At 41.3% G+C, this 23,627-nt stretch overlaps 1 protein-coding gene across 1 annotated transcript in view; it reads right to left on the bottom strand.

Annotated features, from left to right (window-relative positions):
• TSPAN4 (tetraspanin 4) overlaps positions 1-23,627 on the bottom strand; it is a 228,009-nt gene that overhangs the window by 53,856 nt on the left and 150,526 nt on the right. The window contains exons 2-3 of the mRNA XM_009276020.1: positions 20,246-20,437; positions 551-625 (exon numbers count right to left, since the gene is read on the bottom strand). Coding sequence (XP_009274295.1) covers positions 551-625; positions 20,246-20,437 — 267 coding nt within the window. The remainder of the gene's footprint in view (positions 1-550; positions 626-20,245; positions 20,438-23,627) is intronic.

The raw sequence follows: 23,627 nt of genomic DNA, 5'->3' as shown, positions 1-23,627 counted from the left end.
AGGAACAAAGGTCAAACATAAGTAAAATTTGAAACTACAAACAAAAGCTTTGTTTATTAAACTTTTATACATTTACCTTGGCTTTCCACTAGAATCTAAGTACATATATGCTGCAAGGAGCAACCTGGAAAGATAATGAATTGTGTGCTAAGGACACCTCCTTTGTAACAACATTAATGTGGCTCTTAAATTGTAAACATTTTTTTTAAAAACCCTATTCATTCTGATGGGTGTCTCTTCCTACATGTTCCTAGTAAGGCTCATTGGCTTCTTTGCTTTTTTGTGGGGGTTTTTGGTGTTTGGGTTTTTTTAAAATGGTAGATGCACTTGGCAATATCTGTGACCTTGAGTTGTACACATGAGCAAGAAAGAGAGCCCAGTCCCTGCAAGGCTGTTTATGCATTCTGAAAGAGCTCCTTCTGAGAGGGGTGTCTCAAGGAAGACAGAAGCATGATGTGCATACCAAGCCAACTGCTTCATGATTTATTTATAGGGAAAAGGGGCATAAAAATTTGCTGAAGGGGAGAGAAAAATGAAGAATCTGACTTACCTTGTCGGTGTAGACGAAGAACAGAATCACAACAGCAAGCTCCAACAGAAATATAATTAACAGCATGATAAAAAACTGTCAAGAGAAGAAGGGACAGGGGAAAAAAACAAAAAGCAAAAACCATCAACATCTATTTCAGCTTTTTCTGGATGCACAATAAGTACATTCAGCAAGATCATGCAGAATGGAGAGTGGGAGTCATATAGGCAGCAAGATGCAAAGCTGCTGTGTTACAGCAGAACAGAAGGCACACGACATGCAGCAACTGAAAAAGCAGGTAAAGGACTAGTTAGGAAACACAACAGTATCTGGGCATATGTATAGCTCATTCATATCACTGATTTCAGTAGAACAGCATAAAACCCCACAAAGATCTGTCCCCTCAGCAGGCCAGTGCTCTATTTGACAGTAACCCTTGAGGACTCTTCCCAGGCTAGGTTTTCTTTATTTTTTTCCCCACCAGATCTTTCCAATTAACAAGATATCAGTGAAATCCACAGCTTAGACTTCCCATTGCAAGAGAAGGTAGCCTGGTCCATAAACCATCAAGTCATAGCTCTTCTCAAGGGGAATTGTGGGAGAAGTGAAAGGCACACCAAAAAGCTTGTATACCAAGTTAGCTTTACAAGCAGTTTCGCATAGCTACACAAATCACCCATGGGTTTCAACTGAAAGGGGCTGATTTGTACTGAAGACATCAAAGCAAAGTCAGTCCATCTCTTTTTCTCCTCATAAACCATGAACTGTCGAAAAGCCAGTAGTCAAAAGCTCGAAGGAGTGTGTAAAAAACTTTTAACACAGGGATTTCGGCTAGATTCTCTAAAGCCCTCAGCTCTGATCGATTTCAGCAAGAGGAACTGTTGGCAATGCCAAACACTTCTGAAAAACCATATCCCCTGCTTTTTGTTAAGATGCTGGACGGGTCTGCAGCACAGGTCTGCAGCAGCATCAACACAGCAGTTGCACGGACTTTAGAACAAGCGCTATCAGAGCATTAAATGAAACTGAGTTTTGCAAAGATGGGTAAAGGAGAGAGAGCAACTTTGGAAACTTTCTAGGCTCAGGCAAAGGTCCTGCTCCCTATAACACAAATTCCATATACTTAGCAGCCTGCAAGGCTGGAATTCTAATACTGAGCAACACTGACTTAATTGAAATCCTATCCCCAAGAGAAAAAAAACAGTTACCGTCTCTTTAGCTTCAACCACAAGGCTGCAAACCTATGAAAGTTTGTAGCTATGTAAGCTACAAAGCCTTATCAGAGCTTCTTCACTGCTTGGTAAGTCAAAACCAAACCTTTGAACCTATGGATTTCTGTGACTGAATGGAGGGCAAAAGGTCAAGACGGGGAAAATACCTTTCTCCACTAGTACAATTACACTGGCTACAGAACTCATTGCATTTTGCCCCACAAGTCTTAAAGTTTATTTTCAAATCTTCATCACTAGTATCTTCACACCTGCCTGACCCTAATACCAGATCCTATTACTGCCTAGTTTTGAATCACAGAACTCATTCACGCTCGTGATCCAAGCTGATTTCCATATCATTACCATCCAACACTGACCTTCTGTATGGCTTTGCAAACCAGCCTTGGTGCAGCTTGCTTATTTTTTACATTTAGGATTTTAGTCTGCTGCATAGCGTTAATTGAAACAGGACAAAGCACATCACTCTGCAAAGATGCACAGACACTTTGCTATATTTTATTTGGCTGTGGGGTACTTCTTTGCTTATCCATAAAACATGGCTTTTCCAAAATGTGCATGCGAACACCATTGTCTCCCTGTGAAATTCACTGGCATAGCCTGGATTACATTAGGCAACTTCTAGCACAAAGGAAATACTCTTACCCATTACAGTGATCAGCATTTCCTACCACAAGACCCCAATTTCATCAGCTTATAATTTTGCCAAACCTTAATTGTCTATGCTTACATATTCTGAGCTTGTTTCTGTCTAAAGGATAAAAGCTTTTGGAAGAACTTCGAAAATAGCACTTCAATTACCTCTAAGAATGAAGCAGGGCAAAGTGTGTTATTGTGCTCAGGTTAAATTTCTGGTGGCTTAATCTGAAATCCTCTCATGCTCCGGGGTGTTTAGAGCAGGGACCTGAAACAAAGTGTGGCTCCATTTCAGGCACGTGCCTTTTGTCTCACCCAACTATGAGTGGATTTTTGTGGGAAAGTTATTAGCCTTCAAAAAACTGCTTTTCACACATCCAGTAGAGATGAGAGGGCTCAGCAGGTAAAACCTTCAAAGTCCACCACCACAAAAAGCCTATTCACATCCTTCCCACAGCTCATGCATGACCAGACAACTTGCAAACCATCCCACAGAGCATCTTCCCTGCTCCTGTGGCACTCACACATGTGCTCAATGCCTTTCTGCTGTCCCCTCAGAGCTGATGGCCTCCAGTTCCACTTCACAGGACATCACCTGGAACAGCAGGTACAGCCAGGAACCAAAGTAAAATTCAGGGACCTGTTTTTCCTGTGCTTTGAAGAAAGCTTTCCTCCCTTCTCTGCACTCATCAGCACAGAGAGAGTACAGACGAAGCCAGGGAATGACTTTGCAGGAGAAAGGGAAGGCTGAAGAAGAACATTTTTAACAGCAGATGGGGAATGGTTTGGTTTAGGATACGGTCTGGCTACCGGTTTTAGAGAAACTGGACCTATTGGTAGTAGCCAATCGGGGCAGGAGACACCAGAGAAAAAGGCAAGGCCTATGCAGCAGCAGGGGACGCCTCTGCATGTGGATACCCAGGAGGAGCTACGCCTTTGAGATGATGGCGGCCTATGGAGGACCCCGCGCTGGAGCCATGGAAAAAAAAGAGCAAGAAACAAGGAGTGGCAGAGAAAGAAAAGCACCCCACACTGATGCCCATGACTGAGTATAATGTGCGGGGAGTGGATGGGAGACTGGCAAGGGGGGAGGAAGGGAGGGAGGAGGGAAGTTGAGGTGTTTTCTCAAGCGTCTAATTGTTTGTCATTATTTCTCAATACCAGAATCAGTAATTAAAAGTTTATCTTAATTGGCAATAAATTAAGTAAAATTTCATGACTCGAGAGTGTTTTCCCCTGCAACACCAAGTCATACAACTCTGCTAAACGCCCTCATCTTAGGACCGGAGCAGGCAGCTGCTGTTGCCAGCTATGCTGCTGTGTCCAGCAGCAGAAGCCTGTGGGTTGGATCTCCTGGTGAGACCATGACGGTGCTCCTGCCTTCTTCAGTTCATACTAGAGAAATGGGTATGACATTGCCATTGTAAAAGATGCTAAAATAGTGAAGTCAAGCACTCAAAATTTAGGAAATGTCAGAATAAAAGTTCTCTCAGTGATGGTTATGTACCATGTCTAAGTCTTTACCTACACAGGCCCAGAGGTTCCTCCAAGCTATTAGTGGTGGGAATTGGGTTTCATGCACTGCAGATTTTCGAAGTCATGCAGTGAACGAAAATTACTGTACACTGTTCAGAAAGTCAAAACCTAGATAAGTAGGATTATGCTTTTTTTCCATACAAAAATATTTTTGTTTTTAAATAAAACCTCTAGTTTTATCTTCCTTACTATTTGCATTCATTGACAAAAGTACACTGTTATATCACGGATAACTAACATGTATTAGTAATCCCACTGTGTGCAGACAATAGAGACACACACTGTATCTTTTATTGCAAAGGTAAATTAGGTGAGGTCAACCTCAAGGTGGAGGCTTCAAATTTACCACCTGGTAAAAGCTACAAGCACTTGCATGTGCTGCAACCCAAACCAACATGCCAGAAAGTAAAAATTGAGGCTTCAGACTGAGCTGGCCGCAAAGCATAGCCTGCATACATCAGCACATCTTCTGATCCACCAGACTAAAGCGGATGCATGGATGCATGCACAACCTGCTCCTCTATTCCCACAGCACCTTCCAACAAAAGTTCACTTTCAGTTCCATCCTCAGTATCATCCAAAAGGGAATGATGCCCAATTGGCATATCCCATTCAAATTTAAAAGGGAGAAGCATAAGCCCAATGAGAGCTCACAGCACCCAAACCCCCACCACACCTGCTGGAAACTCTCACAGCTCCTTTTCAAATGAGTTCTCTCACTGTGGTGATAAATACAGAGAATAAAAAAAATGAGTTTTGCTTTGCTTCACTGGGGCTGCAGGTTGTTGGTATAATAAAGATTTATGCATGGATAAACAACAATCCCAAAGCAAAGCATTCATGTAAAACTCCATAAAAAAAAAGATTAATCTGACCTCGTACAGAGAGATGCTTTACCACACTACTTGTCAAATAGTGGGATGCAACCTTGTAGAGGTTCACTGGAGAGGTACCTACTGCACAGCTTTTCATAAATTACACCTGAAATAACACCACAGAAGTTTTGATGAGAAGGGAGGTAAGGTGATGCCTTTCTGTCTAGCTACCACTGCTGATTTCCAACCCTTAAGAAAACTAAGGCCAGTTTTTCAGCACTTACCTTCATATTCTACAAAGCCCATGATTTTCTCACAGGTTCCCATTAAAGGAGTAAAGGAAGTATGCAATTGCTATCAAGCCTACCTCATAGCTATGCATCACCTTCCTGATGTCAGAGAGAGAAAAATCTATTAGAGAAGAAAAGGCCCCAACTTGCAACTCCATCCCCATTGGAGCTGTACTAGGCTTCTGACCCACTAGTTCTGGTTCTGTTCATCCAGCCTCTTAATATCAGTGGGAGAATCAAGAACTGTTCCCTATGTACATCATTTAAAGCACGTTTCCATCACAGCTCACAAAGGCACAGAGCAACACATTAATTATATTTTCTTCCCAAACAAACAAGATTCTCTGGTTTCTCAGATGTTATATACACTTGCCTCTTTGCATAATGATTGAGCATCACACACTAATACACACAGGATTGGGTCTTTTGCTTCCCCACTGCCTCTCCTTCCCAAATCTTCTCAATAGTTCTATCATGTTGCTCAAATTGCCCATCTCTCCATGTCAGGAGTAGCTGATCTTCCCACAGTCTCCCAAAGACAAAAGTGACCAAGTACAATGAAAACCAATCTGTGATCGTCTTGTTAGCCTCCTAACATTTTGCTGTGAGACTAAACATGATATAACTGATGGCAAGATCGAGAATGCTGTGTTTAGACTGATCCCTGAAGTAATGCTTTTAGTTTGACGGGAATCTGTCTCAGGAGGAGACAGTAAGATCTCAGTGTGCCAGACCCTCTTCTCAGCTTAATGACAGGAGACAGAAGTTTCTTGCAAAATATTATTCAAATCCTCTTCAACAAACAGCAAGAAAGTAGTAGGAAGACGCAAAAGCCAGCAGTCTCTTTGGAATAGTGACGCATTCCAAAACAGTTTTAAAGTTAATGGCTTAGCAAATAATTTGTTTAGACCAAACAGCCTACAAATTAGCATAACCTACCTAAGAAACTGGACAAATAACTTCAACAGTCAGCCTGTGCTGTGTTCCATCACATAGTACCTACACTGTTAGTTTGTCTGCAAGGGGGACAGTTAGCTTCTTTTCTGACAGAGACAATATAAAGTAAAATACATGAGCAGGTAGGTTGCTCCTGTGAAAGTGCTCCAGCAAGCTAACTGCTCTTGGCCTGCAGCAGCTCCCAGGATCAAGAGAAGAAAAATAGGAGATTCACAGGCAATCTTTCCTCTGTAACATCAACTGCAAGTTTGCTACAGTGAAGCATTTTGCCTTTTAGTTAGGCTGGCTACCAAGTCCTCACTGATCAGCTTTAATTTCAGTATTCTGAGCATCTCCAAGGATGAAGATGGACAGCCATCCACAGCCTCACTGGACACTTTTTTCCAATATTTGACGATCTTCATAATAATAAAAATATTCCGTATCCCTAATGGGAATTTCCCTTGTTGTAACTTGTGTCTGTTACCTCTTGTCCGATCCCTGTGAATCCTTCCAAAAGCTGTATTTTCTTTAGACTCTTCTGTAAGGTAGTTGAAGAGAGGAATAAAATCTCCTTCTTGCTCGAATTTCTTAAGACAGAACAAACCCAGCTCTCTCAGTCTGTCCTTGCACATCATGTGCCCCATAATCAACATGGTGGCCCTCCACTGGACTCCTTCCCCTCTGGTATATATGTGTCTCTTCTACTGGGGAGCCCCAAATTGGGCAAGTACTCCAGATGTAGCCTTATCTTATTCTGGAAGAAGGTGTTATTCTTCCTCAGTGTCAAGAAAGGTAAGGGAATGTGGGGCTTGGTATGGCCCACAACTACCCAATTATTACATTTATCTTTTTATTCTGATTTAAAACAAAGGCACATATTAAAGTGCAGGCTCTCCACACATTTGAAAGATCTCTGCTTGTTCTGATCAAAAGGAGAAAGTCCTTTAGTTTTGAGTTAAAAGGATTATCAGATTGTGTTACTGTGCTTTAGGCCTAAACTATCTGCCAAAAAGTTTTTTTTAATTGATTTTTAGATTATAATTTGATATGAACAGAAATACTATGAAAAATTACATCACATTCTGCACACAACCTTCTCTGCAGGGATAGCATCTTACCTTTAATACTGAAGGTGTAAACAGTATCTCTCTTTTTTGAATAAATAAAGTCAAACCTTTACCTACAAATTCACAGAGCTCCATTAAAGTCAGAATAACTTAATGGATTTTATAGCAGCCACACTTTACCAAGCTGCATGAAAATGAAGAACTTTTCTTGAATTTAATATGCTTTGTAATTTTCCTATTCTCTTATCATAAATTATATTATTTATATTGAAACAATATCTGCCAGACTGAGTGGAGCTGCCTCCTTACTATGGTTGGCATTGTCAAAATCTTATGTCTTCCCTGCACAAGTGTAGCATCCCCACGCCTAACCAAATTAAAACAGTTACATCAACAAACTTAGATGCATAAAGTTGAGCACCAAAAGGGGTAACACTGTCAGAGGTCCTGAATGCTATAAACTATTGCCAAATTTACTCTATATTCCACACTTCGGAAAAAATCAAGCCACCTATGAAAAGTCAAAATCAATGTAAGAATTCCCACTGAGGTACTGGAAAACAGAACTCCAGGTACTGGAGAACAACCCGCTCTTTATAGGGGTCCTGTACCTGCTTTCAGGTACCAATGCTTGCCAATGTTGGCTCTGGCTTTCTAAGCACAGCAATACGAAGACCATCCCCAAGCATGATAAAGGTTTCGCAGAATAGCTTTTTTATTACATACTGGTACATGACTTCCACAGAATAAAAATTGATATGGCACAGATTTTATCAGCACTCAAAAAAGAAAAAATAAATGAAACTTTCTTCCACTTTTGAAAGGAAAAGTGTTTAATGTATCACTAGTTCTCACAAGAAGTTTGATTTCACATAATTCCCCAAAGGTATTTTGATCTGATATATTAATAGGGAATAGGAACATTATGAAAGGCTCACTTAGTTTTTTAAAATTTTCTTTGATTTTCTTTTCCAAGGAACTGAGCAAGGAGAGGAGGACAGAAGAAAAAGTGCAATGGGAATTGTACTTGCATCTTAGAAATTACTTCTTCTGCAGCCTGGAAGACTTGTACAGAAAGAGACAGAGCAACAAATGAGAAATGACAGGACAGTGTCCAGACAATAACAATAACTGGGATTACAGTCAATAAAATCCCAGTGTATTGATCTACCACATGAACTTCACAACAAAAGGGAAAGGGCAGCTTGCTTCCATCAATATCCATCACACTGGATTCTGATTCTACATCTCAGTACCAAAGTTTTGCTGACACTCGGTCTAAATTCTCCTTTTGTTAGTTCCATACCATTGCTCCTCCACCCTTTGTAGCACCATGCATGCTTCCTTTCTGCCCATAGTATTTAGATTCTGCCCATAGTATACAAATATCTCAAATATTTGTAGACTTATATCCCATCTGAGCCCACCCTCTGCCATGCTGTGTATATTTAGTTCTTTTAATACTTCCTTGGAAGTAAATCTCTTTAGCCTCCTGATCTTTTTTTGTTCAGCATAAAAATGATAAGTTTGCCCATAAACTGTAAAAAGGCAGTAATGTATATGAGCAAACTTATGAACAGAAACTCCATTATGAAAATGGCATGTATCTAAATTTGGTTCATCAGCTATTATTCTCTAAAAGCCTTAATAGTTGATTCATTGTGATTGTGACAAAGTCGTGCATGCTTTATGCCTGCTGGATATATAGTACAGCTCTGTTTATGTTTGGACTATATTTTTTATAAATGTGCAAAAACTCCTGCTGCTCAATAAGGGTCAAAGAAATCTGCAGTAATTATTTCTGGGAAGATATACAACATATGCAGTTTTAACGCATTAACAGTGTTTCATTTTAGTCTCATTACTGTTTTCAGTTGGAATCATTCAGTCTGTCCTGGTTTCAGCAGGGATAGAGTTAATTTCCTTCCTAGTAGCTGGTACAGTGCTTTGTTTTGGATTTAGGGTGAGAACAATGTTGATAACACACCAATGTTTTAGTTGTTGCTAGGTAGTGTTTACACTAGTCAAGGACTTTTCAGCTTCCCATGCTCTACTGACTGAGAAGGCTGGAGGTGCACAAGAAGCTGGGAGGGGGCACAGCCAGGACAGCTGACCCAAACTGGCCAAAGGGATATTCCATACCATGGGACGTCATGCTCAATATATAAAGCTGGGGGAAGAAGAAGGAAGGGGGGGACGTTTGGAGTGATGGCGTTTGTCTTCCCAAGTAACCGTTACGCGTGATGGAGCCCTGCTTTCCTGGAGATGGCTGAACACCTGCCTGCCCATGGGAAGTAGTGAATGAATTCCTTGTTTTGCTTTGCTTGCGTGTGTGGCTTTTGCTTTACCTATTAAACTGCCTTTATCTCAACCCATGAGTTTTCTCACTTTTACCCTTCCGATTCTCTCCCCCATCCCACCGGGGGGGAGTGAGCGAGCAGCTGCGTGGTGCTTAGTTGCCGGCTGAGGTTAAACCACGACACAGTCTTACTGCATTAGTAAGAAAGAGTTGAGAGACTTGACATTCCCATACTATATGTCATAGGATTTTAACTGGCATTTTGTGGCGTTTCTAGTCATTTTCCATCTTCTCCAAAAACTGACTCAAAATCAATGAAGTATCATCAAATATTAGCCAGGTATCACTCTCACATCACAACAGTAGGTGGGTAAAGGCCCATTTAACAGATCACAGATTATTTTTCCTTAGCACAAATAAAGGTCTCACTGGCCTTTGACTGTCTTTAAGCATTGCTTCAGCTCTTCTGCAAACATAATGCAAAGGTGTGACATGATCTGGTGTCAATCTTTATCCTAGTCAAGACAGAAACTCATCCTACTTGTGAAGTATGATATGGCTGAAGAAGAACTAAAACATTAGACTAGCTCTTACAAGTCCCTGCGTCACTCCATTAATAGCAAAGCAGTTGCTTGAGTCCATCTAACATAGCTAATGGAAATAGCAAATACAACTAAAAGGCTCTGGCTTGGGGTTAATCCAGTATTATCCATCTATGGCAAAGACATGCAAAATTAATTAGTGTCTAAACTTACACCTTTTACTCAGACTTTAACATCATCTGTTACCTCCATTACTTAGTAAATGGAGCTTCTTCCCTGAATCTACCATCCCCAGGATATTTCTCGTCATCTGGAGCTCCAGCATGAAACGCGATCAGACAGCTCAGTGCCCCAAGAGGAGGAGAGCAGCAGTGAGTGGTCCCTGCACACCCTGCTTGGGGAGCCAGTGAGTCGGCAGGGCTGGCTTCACACTCATGTTCACACTGAACATCTGGCTGACCCCAAGTGCTGGGCAAACTGGCAGAAACTCCCCCAAGATGATAAGGGCAAATGACGTGACCACGCTGCTCAGCTGACTTAGGATGAGCTGAAGGGGAAAAAAATTACTCTGAAATTCTGCAGTTCTCCCTTTACACGTATTTTGCAAACCCTGAGCTGAGCTTGCAATGGGACCTCACCTGCTAATTATAACAATAGAATATTTCTCTTATTTCTAGGAGTCTCATAACAGCATCTAGAAACTGCATTGCACGTGTAAGTGAAGGAAATGGTGAGCAGCAGATGGTCAAGAAGAGAAAAAATGACAAGGTAGAGTATTTTGTCTGTATTTAAATTCTACTGCTGGTTTTCTCCCCAGTTTGCTGTTCCCAAACATGCTACACAGAGGCTGCTGCATCAGATGCACATGGGTCAGTCTCACAGTAGCTTAAAAAATGAAGAGCAAGTTAGTTTGGTTTACCTAATTCTGCCTTTTAGCTAGTAATATTCTCCTACTGGGGAATGGAAATGTCTATAGCATCAACTAAGGTTTGGCTACACCTTGTGTAGGCATCACTGATTTACACAAACTAGCCTCCATTTCTTTACCTCCTGTCCTGAGTTAGATTTTTCTGAGGTTCAGGTAATTCTAATCCTTAAAGAAGAAAGCCAATGTTGCTCTTTCATTTAAGAAGCAGTGTTAAGGTGGCTAAAATAGCAAATGAATGACTGGGAATATAAGCACACATGCTGCTTTGGTAAGCCTATGGCTTTCTATCTGAGGAGATAATTTTATTGTTAGGAAAAAAAAATCATATGTTATGCTCAAAAGTGACATGAATGTCTGGGCTGGCAAGGAGCACACAGGTTACCTGTCCTTTTACTTTCGAAATGGGGGTAATTCTGTTGTCTACCAGATCTTTCAGGTGACCCTAGGTCTGGAGCAAAAGTCCATTAAAATCAGCAGAAGTCAGTCTTATAGATCATATAATGAACACGTCTGTCCGGAGACTGCAAGCTCTGGCAGAAAACAGGCTTCCTTGAAAGTGTTTTCCTGACCACCATGTAGTCTTACGCTCTGCTCTTCCACTGTGAGGTTCATTGGATTACTTAATTGTCCTGGTAATTTGATGTGCAGTGAGGTATCTGTGACCCACCTCAAATCCTTACAAGATGAGGCTTGGTTTTGTGTCCCCTTTTGAAATGGCTCAGAGCCAGGTTTCTTTTCAAGAAACTCTAGCACATGAGAGTTGGTTGAATGCTGAGACAAAAGATGGGGTGAGGGAGACTTTCTAAGTGATAGGGGATCTTGAGCCTGTGTAGACTGTCAGAGAAGCTGATGTTGCTAATATACAGCTAACAACTACTAGTTAATAGATTTATCAACCAGGAGTTAGGAACTCGGAAACACTGATAGCTATTTAGACGAACAGATTAAGCCTTGATACAAATTAGTATAGCTCCACTGACTCCTGACCATGGCACTGTCACACTGTTTGACTGCCATAAAGCAGCATCTTGGCAAACTAAAAGTAATGGGGACATTAGGAAAAGATTCTTCACTGAGAGGGTGGTCGGTCACTGGAACAGGCTCCCCAGGGAAGTGGTCACAGCACCAAGCCCGTGAGAGTTCAAGGAGCGTCTGGACGACGCTCTTAGTCATATGGTTTAGTTTCAGGTAGTCTTGCGAGGAGCAGGGAGTTGGACTCAATGATCCTTATGGATCCCTTCCAACTTGAGATATTCTATGATTCAACGCATATCAGGCACTAGTGGTATTGCATCAGTCTATATTAGAAAAATAAATACTACCCTATGAGGTAAGCCCTTCCTACACATTGAGCCTAGGCTCAAGTCTAAAAACAGGAGAGAAGGAAAACAGCTTTATTCTTTCTCTCCCCTGTTCCCAGGTTCTTTGATTAGCTGCTACCAGAGCTGAAGAAAAGAAAGGAGAAAGAGGAGGACTCAGACAGGTCCCATCCACTCCTGAGTTTCAGTATCAGCCAAGCGTAAGGAGCTAAAAAAACCTGAAAGGCAATGAGGAGCAGATTCTTAATAATAAAGGAGAGGCAGCAAAACTAGGGGAGTTTGGTGCTGAGTACTTACAGTCCAAACAGGCAGCAAGTTAGAGCTTTCACGTGCAACACAGCACTACACAGAGAAGCGTCACACATGATGTATAATGCTCCCAGGCTGTGTGTACAGTGTCTTCCTGGTCTTTGCATCACGTGCTCCCCCCCCAGCCACAATTTCCCTGATTTTGCTACTCGGATTGCTAAAAGAACACAAGCTCATGTGCTAAGCTGGAATGAGAATCTACTGTTTGGTCTGTAGCATTAAATTACTGAGATGAAGTAATTCACGGGCTATTTCTTTCCCATTTAAGTTGCTTTGAAATAAATTCCCTGTCACCAATGGAGTTTCAGCTGTCAGCTCTCTGATTGGATCCAGTGACACTATTGGAAACAGTAGGGTTTTTTATTCTCTTTTTCTTCCCACTCATTAACTTTTTCCTCATTTTCTTTATTGTTATTTCACTTACAGATGAGCTGGCTGAAGTTCAGAAAACTCTCAACAGCACAGTACAAAACATCATGGGCACTCATCTTCCCCTTGGACTATTCCATAAATAAGAGCCTTTTGATGCCTGGATAGTCATTCAGATATGTATATAGTATCAGCTCTTTCCACAGCTGATCCTGACCTAATATCAAGGTTTAATTCTGATCTTATTCATTCCAGCAACTGTGACAAACTCCTCGCTTATTAACGTGAGGTTCTCGTTTAAATTAAGCTGAACACATAGATCTGTCTGTTAATGATTATTTTCTTTCCCCTTCTCATTAATCATTGTTTCAGCTTTTCTACAAAAAAAAAAATCAGGTTTATCCACAAATCAGGAATAAGGGGAAAGAGGGCATATCTAATCGGTCTTCTTACTTATCTCAGCCTTGATCTGATGTAACATACCCAACCTTGGTGCTTTATAAGAAGGCAGCTGGCTTTGGGTAATCAGAGAGGAATCAGCATTTTGTCTACTTCAAGCCCTTTCACCTTTCTAATATATTCCTGTAAGGGCAATACGTGGTGAAGGATCACCTACATCAACTTAAGGCCTTTTTAGGCCTTTAGGTCTACACAAGCAAGACTCATCCTCTACCTCTTTTGATTGGATTATTGGCCATGTCGCACATCCCAACCAGGAGCAGAAGAGCGTGTTCTTCATACCAAATTGTTGGAGGGAAAAAAAAAAAAAGTGTCACAAAACCTGAGGGAGAAATATAGAACTTCCTATGGATCTTATTTCCTCCCAGGACATGGGTTACTATTTAAGTTGCAAGTGTCTGAAAACATGGTATCTATACATGTGTGCTGTAACAAACAAAGAGACATAAAAATCCTTCCTTCACAAAGGGCCTGATACTGGTTTTTACCAGTGACTATGATTTCCTGGACCAAAAGTAAGTTCCTATTTGCAAAAAATTTGCATTAGACCATGTTTACATGCCCTTTCTGGCAGCTTCTCTGACTGTCCTGTTTCCCATTTAACTGAAGGTAATGTTGCAATTAGGCTGATCAGCTCAGCTGGGACAGCCTGCAGTGGAGCTCATGGAAACCAGCTAATTGTGCCAATTAGGCACTTTCAACAAGATAAAAATTGAGAACTAATTTTGCTTTGCGATATTTATTTATCATTTGGACATAATACATATAATGAAAGAAATCAAAGTTGTCATTACTATTATGGAAACATGGACTAAATACTTCTTAAAGGTCATTGTAGCACACAGGACAGCTAGACGTATTCTGCTGTAATCAAGGAAAGATGACAAAGGCACTGAGTTGAGATTTAGACAATTTGGGTTTGCTTCATAGCTCTCCCACAATCTCCCAGTGCAACCTACGCAAGGCACTTAGTTTCACTGTGCTGCAGCTCCCCATCTGTCTAATGACGATAATAATACTTTCCATTTGTCTTATCTATTTAGATAGTAAGCTCTACTGGCCAGGGATCTCCTCTTACCAGGAGTTTTATACAGAACAAGCATCCTGATCTCATGGGCTGCCTGCAGGGGATACTGTAATACAGATAATAAATAACAATCCATCATGATTTAATGTTTAGAGCTGAGATTTTTAACCTGGACTATCCAAGGAATAATGACCTTTTTCAGTGCTAGCATACAAATATAGATCTCCGCTACACATGTATGAAAGGCAGAGAATTCAGGCAATTTAGCTCCTCAAACATAGATCTTAAGCAATTAACCTAAAAGACAATGTTTACACAGACACTTAAGGATCAGCTAGGTGAACATTTGAGCATGAAAGAGAAATAAGTACTTAGTCAGGCATAAATTTCTTTAGCATAGAACAACGGCATGTGCATATGTACATACAGAACCTGCCTAAAGTCAGTACTATGATCAAGTAATCATAACTGATTGTGCTAGAGTGGTACAGCAAGCTGGTGCCTCATCTTCAGCAAGGACCTGCCCTCAGCTGAAAAGCACATGCATTGCAATGGGGTTAAGAGCACTCAAGCTAAACGTTTTGCTAAAATTCATGAAGATGATGGATACGACTAATAGCTCTGATGGACATTAGAACTATAACACATTTGCAAAGGGGAAGGGAACAAAAACAGACTCCTAATTTTGTTTCAAGGCAGCCTATAGAGATTTGCAGTACAGCTAGATGATCCTGCAGCGCAGGATCAAACACCTATGAAAAAATCAATGGAAGTCCATAAACTAACTTTCTCAAGTCAGACTCTTAGCTTATTACCTCTGTCACCTGTTCAGGACAGTGACCCAACCCATCAGAATAAAGCTGCCTTTTTCTAATTACAGCTGAGCTTGTAGCAGAGGGACCTCTGTTAAACAATCTTGAGCAACAAGAATAGCAGAAATGTCAAAGGAATCCTACTGAAACAAGAAAGCATTGTTTGCCTGCTTCACTCATCAATTTGCATCTACATTCAGATGCGAGATTATATACACCAGGTTGTATACTTATTTCAAGAAATGCTAGTTGCTCTGATTTCTCTAGGGAAATCTAATGATGGAAAAGTTTATCTTTCACGTTGTAGCTGAGGCAAATAAGAATCATTGTAAATATCCATTTATTGTTCACCGAGATCTTAGAATGACAGCTGCACAACTCACCCCATCTGCGTATTTTTGCAGAACGCATAGGATGGTTGAGGTTTCCTTTTACATTTTTTTTTTCACGCTCCATTTTAGGTTTTCATATTATTCTATTCCTCTGAATGCAGAGAAATAGGAATGGGCCTGTTTCTTAAGAGATTAATGAAGCATTGTCCTGGCTATATGTTGCCACTGAGTAAAGAATACCTGCCAGCTCCTTAGTTGGTGGACACCAGGTAAGTCCTTTCAAGTCAGTAAAGCTGTGAAGCTTTAGGCTATCTAAACACTCTATTCAGAGAGTTAACATGGATCATTGCTGACTATTGCATGCAGCTATGCAAAAATCTCATTTACAAATTAAACTTTACTTCTGCTTTTGACCTCCTTTCTCCATCTGTCCTCTGCTACTTAAAACACTTTGTCTGTCCTCCTTTCTTTCAAAAGTCATTGGCAAATGGCAGAGGTAAGCAATTATTATCATTTACGCCTAATATCACAGCAGTCTAATACCAAAGAGCTTACAGGTTTGCTCTGACAACCCAATACAAATGTCATATGTGGAGAACACAAAGATACAGGATCAGAGACTCATCTGCTCTGCAATCTAGTGTATGAAATATAAATAGATCGAAATGTCTCTTTGATACTGATCATTTCTCATTCACTCAAGCAGATTCCTTAGGAAATCTCATCCCTTATCACATCATTGAACAGTAGCACTATTCATAAGGCAAGACCATACACAGACATCCTGCTGTGTCCAACACCACATAAAATTCTGCTGCTCCCAACGCAGGTGGGTTGAGCTAGCAGTTCTTCCTGCCCTGCTCCCTCCCAGTCCCTTTGTGCAATGTTTCCCTGCAATACTTTCAATGTCTTCCTCCAAACCACCCATCCCAATAACAGCAGTACATCCTCCCAACTACATCCTTCCCCAACTTGTAACTGCCACATCCTTTCCTCTTTCTTCTGCTTTTAGGAAGCAGAACAAGAGGTGCTCCTGTTGCATGGGAAATTTGACTTTCCAGTCCTTGCAGGTCTAAAGAGTACCGCCAACCTATCATTAGGATGGGGTTCACTACAGGAGATAACAGCAAGTGGAGGTCCAAATTGTTCTTGGTTAAACCAGGCATGTCCATGTGATCCATATGCTTATGATGCCATAAGTGTCTCTAAGGAGATCTTAAGGGCATGATTTCAGAGCAGGAGGTGACAGGAATACAGTACGGGCAGAGCATCTGGAGAACTAGATGACATTCACATAATCTTTGTTACTGTTTATGGTCATACTTAACATCCCAGGCTTTCTCTCACACTGTATCGAGCAGAGGAAAGGGGGAGGTCATTGAAACCTGCTACTCACTCAGAGATACACAGTGATGTTCTGCTCAGTGGAGCAATGTTTGATCTCATATATGTAGGTTATAACTTGACTATCTGCCATCCCACCACAATAGCATCCCTGGGTATTCCTCCAGCTTGGTTTACTCCACTTCCTTTTCTTTTTGTCTATTCCAAGCCTCACTTCATCAGACTATTGCATACAGACTACATAAACATGCAAGTGACACAACATCCTAGCTTTTACTTCTTGCTTTCATTTTAGTACTACGTTAATAGTTTTTCATTGCTTTTAAGCCCACCACAAACCTGTTTCAACTGTCTGCGGACCTTGTCTAACTCCTGTCCATCCCAGTTCCCTAAGCTTGCTTAGCATTTGGCTCTTTATTGGTCTAGTGCTGGAGCTGGCCAAATATCAGGAGGTGAGGGCAAATTAAGAGAATAAAATACATTATCCAGTGAATAGTGCAACAGAATATACTACCCATACAATCAAATAGCCTCCATCAGCCCATCTTAAACACCTGTGCAGCCAGACTTCAGTCTCTCTGTCTGTGTACTATCAAAGCTCCTATTTCCAAATGGAAGAAAAAGTTAAGAAAAGTTAGCTAAACTAAACGCTGCACAAGAAGATATGGTACTGACATCACACATGAGCAAGACAACTTATTCCATGAGTTGCTGTCACATTTGTGGTAATACCTTCTGGAGACATAAATTACAGGAATTCAGTTCAAAAAGCAATCTTAGCTACTACCAGGAACAAAGCCAGATGTTAAGTGGCGGTCAGGGAGATACAGAAAGGAATGTAAGGACTTGATCCTGCAGTGACTGTTAAACACAGTGTGTCATATATATATATACACAAGGTTGCCAATTCTTAGTAGCTTTCCCTTTACAACTTACATGGTAAATTCTATCATATCCTAGCTGCAACAAAACAGTCCTCTTAAAAAGCAGTAGAGAAGGGGCATTCTCAGGGATGTTTAACAAAAAACAGAGATATTTTGGGAAGAGATTCTTTTCATTTTGGCGGAACACAGTGTTGGGAACACCTGTGAAATAAGAAAAGGATGAAGAGATGTAGCAACCACACACCCTAAGAAGCAGCCTTGGTTTGATATTCAGCAAGTTCTTTCATTCAAGCATTTATTTTGCTACCTACGTTACCTAGAAAAATGGGAGCTGGCCAAAACCAAATGCCCCAGCCCTGAACTTAAAAGTACTACTTCAAACACTAGTCAAATAGAACCAGATATTTGGGGAAAGGAAGGCTAAGAACAAACCTACATAATAAGGCTTGGCTCCCAGAAACAGAAACTCCTACCACCATCCATTTCCCCTCCAAACAGATAGACTCAACAGAACTCACAAGAGCTCAAAAATCTCACTGGTATTTAATGAGGGTAAGTAAGCACTGATGCACATTGTGGAAAGTTACTCTAGACTAAACAAAAAGTGAATTCAATGTAGACTAATGAAACTGTATTTCAACCCTATATAATTGGGCTTATTCAGAATTAAAGTAGCTGTAATCAACTGTAACATAACTCAATTTTGAAGAAAATCGAGTAAAATAGAGGCCGTGCTGAATAGCTATGGTACACAAAGGTAAGGACAAGCAGACAGAGTGAAATGCTGGTACCAAATCAGATCAAGCTTCTCAATTCTTCCATGCAAAGAGTTCCTAAATGAATTTGGATTCCTTTGCATTACTTAACTTGATCCATCAAGTACAGTCCTTACATCATGCACTGAAGGGCACTAGATTAGTCCTTAGATTGTGCATTGAAGGGCATTAGATTCTGAGTATTGTGCAGTATGTGTTAGGAGGAGCAGTACCCCCAAACATTTGCATATCCCTAAAAGGATGCCCATCTAGGGTTGGCTGAGTACATTCACCCTAGCTGCAGCAACGACAGCTGATCAAGGGAGACTTTGCTGTTGCCAAAAGGAGTGATGAGGGTCAACAAACCATACGAGATAAAAGGCTGAAGCTCTTCCAGTACTAAAGACTGACCTGATCCTGACACATAAGAAAACACCACTCATTGCTGGTCACACCTGAGCTAGGACTTTATTCAAAAAAGCAGAAAACAGGTGATTATTTTTGCACATGTAAGCTATACCGTTAGACTCAGCACCCTGTGGACTTCTGCCGCACTGGCATTGAAGCTGTAATCCAGTAGTTACATCTGGCTGGCCAGACACTTCCTCCACAAAATGGGTATTTATAAGACTGTTAAAATTGTCAGCCTCAGATTCTGAATTCAGCCTTCCTAATGTAAATTTCCACTCACAAAATTGCCTTAATTTCGATTTATGTTGTTCATTTTAGTTTCAAACCACCTACCTGCCACATAAATAGCCCTTACTAGCCTAGACTGACTAGTCCTGACTTTTACTGGTTAAAAATCAGCAGAAACAACTGATTAAGGCAGGGGTCTCGAAAGAGTCCTCTATTGAGACTTGGAATCTCACAGTCACTTAAAGATTTTTACAGGGTGAATTTTTCTTGGGGGCTGTGTGCCTCAACTCATTCTGTAGTTCCTAGGGGAGCAAAATGAATATGTGAAGCACAGTGAGGAATAGCCTTTTACAAAGGAATCACTGGCTCACCACATTAAACTCCAGCTTCACTTCACTTTGTGGTTTGCTGAACCTCACAGTGAAGCCCTGGACTTGAGCAGCAAGATCACCTCACTTCCTGGTCTTCAGCTAAACAGGAACCAAAATATACACTAACACCAACTACAGCAAGCACTCACTACTTCTAAAGTCCAGCTTTGAGTGGCATCAAATTACATTTTGATAAAATACACTAGGGATGTGGTTCAAGCCTCTGTTAAATCATGGACAGCTGGCACATTATTAATCTTTGATTTCACAGCAGTCTCCTTGTGCTGGCACCTTTGCTTCCTGACATCTCAGCCTTTTGAGAGTTAATGACTGGCAAAAGCAGCATTGCCAAATCTGAAGGACTTCATTACCAATTTAAACCAAAATCAACCTCCTTACAATGTTTCCTGCCTACATTGATCTTTCTGCCCAGGACTTCAGAACATCAGTCCCACCAGGATAGACATTTGGAGTAGATACCTACCAAAGCTGAGTAAAAAATAATTCAAGGGTACACTGCAAAAGATGTCTTCACAAACTCCTCCCTCTTCTCTGAAGAGTTCAAGGAAACCCACACCACCAGTAACCCTTCCCTTCTTGCAGGTCTCATCCTTCAAGGACAGGTTAAAAGCACGGTCAGGAATGATCTAGCAGCTCCTTAGAGCTATCAAGGACTGATTCAAACATGACTCATGTCTCATCCATGTCAAGTGGCCAACTTCGGTAAGGAAGTAAGGACACTGTTACATGTATTGGAATAGCACCAGCACCTTAAGACCACAAACACTGCAACGGCATAGTGGCTTAATACTCACACTCAGCAGGAGGCACTTGTTTTCTTTGATGGCACCTATGCAGCCCACGAAGCCAATGATCATGACAAATGTCCCTGTGACGATCAGTAGGTTGGCAGCTGACAGGGACGGGAAAGAAGAGGAGAGGGTGGCAAAGTTCCCTTGGGTAACAGCCAGCCAGATGCCTACTCCCAGGATTCCACAACCTCCCAACTGGTAAAATAGAGAGAAAAAAAGAAACTCAGTTATCATATCCAAGCAACCCCAGGTATTAATCTGTATCAATATGGCAGCAGTAGAATGGCTCTGCTGGGGTAAACCCAGCAGTGACATCTAATAAGAAATGATCTCTCCCTATGGCACTTTCAGTAGGGAAAACAGACAGAGGAGAAAGAAAAAAAAATCATAGCAGGGGAACTCATCAGTAAGATGTAACACTCAAGAAAAAGACGCAGATTTCCTAAATCCAAGACACAACTTCAAATATCAGGTCTCTTCCTCTCTAGTGAAAAAGCAGACACTGAGTAAAGGAGAAATTCCCAAAGATTCAAATCTCAAGCAGCCACCACAAAACCATAAAATTTACAATTATTATATACACAAGGAACTTTTAAAAAATGCAAACATTTACAAGCATGCTGCTTATAATTGCGAGAAAGCCTGCAGAATTGTAACAATTTAAGTAAAGCTGAGCAATTAAATAGAATTAAACCAAAGGGGATTTTGCACTATTATATAGTCACACAGCAGAGCATCACTTAGGTTTCTTTCTTTCCCTTTAAAATAACCAATTTTTATGGAGTTTTATAATTGCCCTTTATTATCCAAATCAATTAAAGGCTAGGAAAGAAATTGTGTTCCTAGAGTAGTAAGCCAGACATAGGAGCACATCAATTAAATGTCTGCATAAAATGGATGAACATAAGGCAGCTCATGAACCAGGGAAGGAAAAAGACAGAGCTAATCCTGGGGCAGAGCTAAGCCTCAGAAATGAAACACAGAAGAGAAACACAAAAGCCAAAGCAATTTCTTAGTATTAATTGCTAAGGTTGCCTCTGCATGCCACTGAATTCCCACTCAACAAGGGACAATAAAGGTGGCCATGTCTCAAGGAGGTGGGGTGAGGAGTCCTCACCCCAGTTGCAAACCAGTCTGTTTTATTCAGAACTAAGGAGCCAAACTATACCTGATTGTAATGTACCTCAGCTGCATCAACCTGCATGTCTCCACTGAGAGAGACAGACTCCAGGACACAGGAACTCAAATCGTTTCATTCAGCAGCCTTTTCATATACAGGCATCCCATATCACCATATTCACCCTTTCGGCAAAATACCCTCTACAAGCACCATGGAGAGACAGCCCATGCCCTGACCTGGAAATACCTCCCCTCTGTGCCCACTTATGGACCGTGATCTTTAACATGGTCTAAAATGATTGAAGAATAACCAGGGGAGAGGAGGGGGAAAAATACTTAAAGAAGGTAACCCATAGAAAATCATTTAGGGTAACTGAGGGGATATAAACAAAAGCTATCAACATGGCCCAAGGAAAAAAATGGAAAAAAAAATTAGGAATAAATTCCCTAAAATGGGAATAAAACTCTGAAGGTCTACTGGACTACAGAACAGCATCGAAGGAGAGGTGGCAGACACCCAAGTTAAAACCAAACTGGTGAGAGCGCTGAAATACAGTCAGGAATAGCACTAAACTGGCCCAGGAATTGGATGGAAAGCACAACTGCGCTTCTGCCTCCGCATCCTGGTGGACATTCTGCCTCAAAATCAGCCTCAGAGCCACAGGCACAGTGAGACCACACAAATGGCCCAATTAAGCCTAACAAAGCCAAATGCCCACAGCAGCAGCAGAGGCATCACATTGCAATATGTGTAGCTGTTATCTTCAGTTCTTTGTTCTGAAGCAATTCAACAGCACCAATGACAGGCAGCTTATTTTATCATCTTTCGAGCTCCCTGTGTTGCTACACTGCTTTGAATGATACTGACACCTACAACTATCATTTGTATTATGGGAGGTGGGTCTCACTGAGGACGCTGTTGTGTTCGGTAGAGGCAAGACCTGCTTGCCTGCTCCTCCATCGCCCATTAAATTCTTTATGATGTACAAAGCATAATGCTTAAGACATCGTTGCCCTTAGGACATTTGCTTCCAGCATCTTTTCCCTCCAAAGTCATTCTTGTCTGCGGAAACTGGGAATTCACCAGCAGCACAAAATACCACAAAACCAGGAGACGGTTCATGCAAAATGCCACAACTGTGGCTGTACCCATTTAGATCAGGGCTGAATATTTCAAGTCAGTTGGTCAGCAGGAGTATCTCACTACATTGCCCTTGATTCAGGGATACTCTAATATACATCAGGCTCTCTAGCAGCTCATTATCTTCCTATTCTTGAAGAGATAATGCACAGCTCTTCCTTAGCTTGATTAACCAAATCCTGAAACGCACAAAGGGATCCTTTGAGCATTAAACAATCCAGCTCAAACTGGATTTCACAAAGTGCTGCTTAGGAAATGTCAGCACACACTACTGAGGGTTGCTCCACCTTAGTTCAGCCCTGTTCTTTTTCCCACACTAGAATGTACCCTCAGGGTCCTTGAATAAAGTCGCTAAGCTGTCACACCGGGCCCTGGGAAACAGAGGCTGCCCTTAACTCTAGTCTAAACTGCTCTTTAAAGCCCCCTTTCCTGCCAAGGAGTGAAGCACACCTGTAAGTCTCCGTCCAATGACCATAATAACACTCAAGCACCTGGTTAAGGAAATGCTTAAGGGACCCAGGACCCACCAAGACAGCCACAGGAGCCTTTCCAATGATAGCAGAATATTTTCTGTTCCCGAACCTTCAAAAAGCTCGCTCTCCCCCCAGTTTTGTACTGAACAGCAGCGTAATTCCCAGTCTAAGATCCAGGGATCAGAGGGACCACATTTATTTATTCTGGATCACAGCAAAAAGAAAACTGTTGTAGTTGGTTCTATGCTGCATGTCTGTTTTGATTTCTCCGTCTTGGTATCTAAGGAGCTGTTAAGCTATGGATAATTTTACTTAGTTATTTACGATGTTCTCTTTCCTCTACTTTTTCTCTCCCTACCCCATCCCCATCCCCCAGTCCTTGTTTGTGCCGAACAATCAGAAGCAGAGTGATGAGATGATAAGTCTTGACAGCTTTCAGGACTTGCCGAGATGTGAAATTAAACAAAACCAAAACCATTAAGAGGACTACTCTTGACAATTTGGGGGCTTCCATGCAAACAGTGAAGCCTTCATGGTTAAAAGAGAAAACATTAAAACAAAAAGATTAGCAAGAAGTCTACAGCTTGAACCTGATCTATTGGCAGCCAAATATGAGTCCGTATTGACTCCATGTGGTGAGTGACGGCTGACT

Source organism: Aptenodytes forsteri, unplaced genomic scaffold, assembly GCF_000699145.1.
Source record: "Aptenodytes forsteri isolate BGI_AS27 unplaced genomic scaffold, ASM69914v1 Scaffold17, whole genome shotgun sequence".
Classification (NCBI taxonomy): Eukaryota; Metazoa; Chordata; class Aves; order Sphenisciformes; family Spheniscidae; genus Aptenodytes; species Aptenodytes forsteri.
Note: the sequence above shows the minus strand (reverse complement) of the source record. Positions and strands in the feature narration are given on the sequence as shown.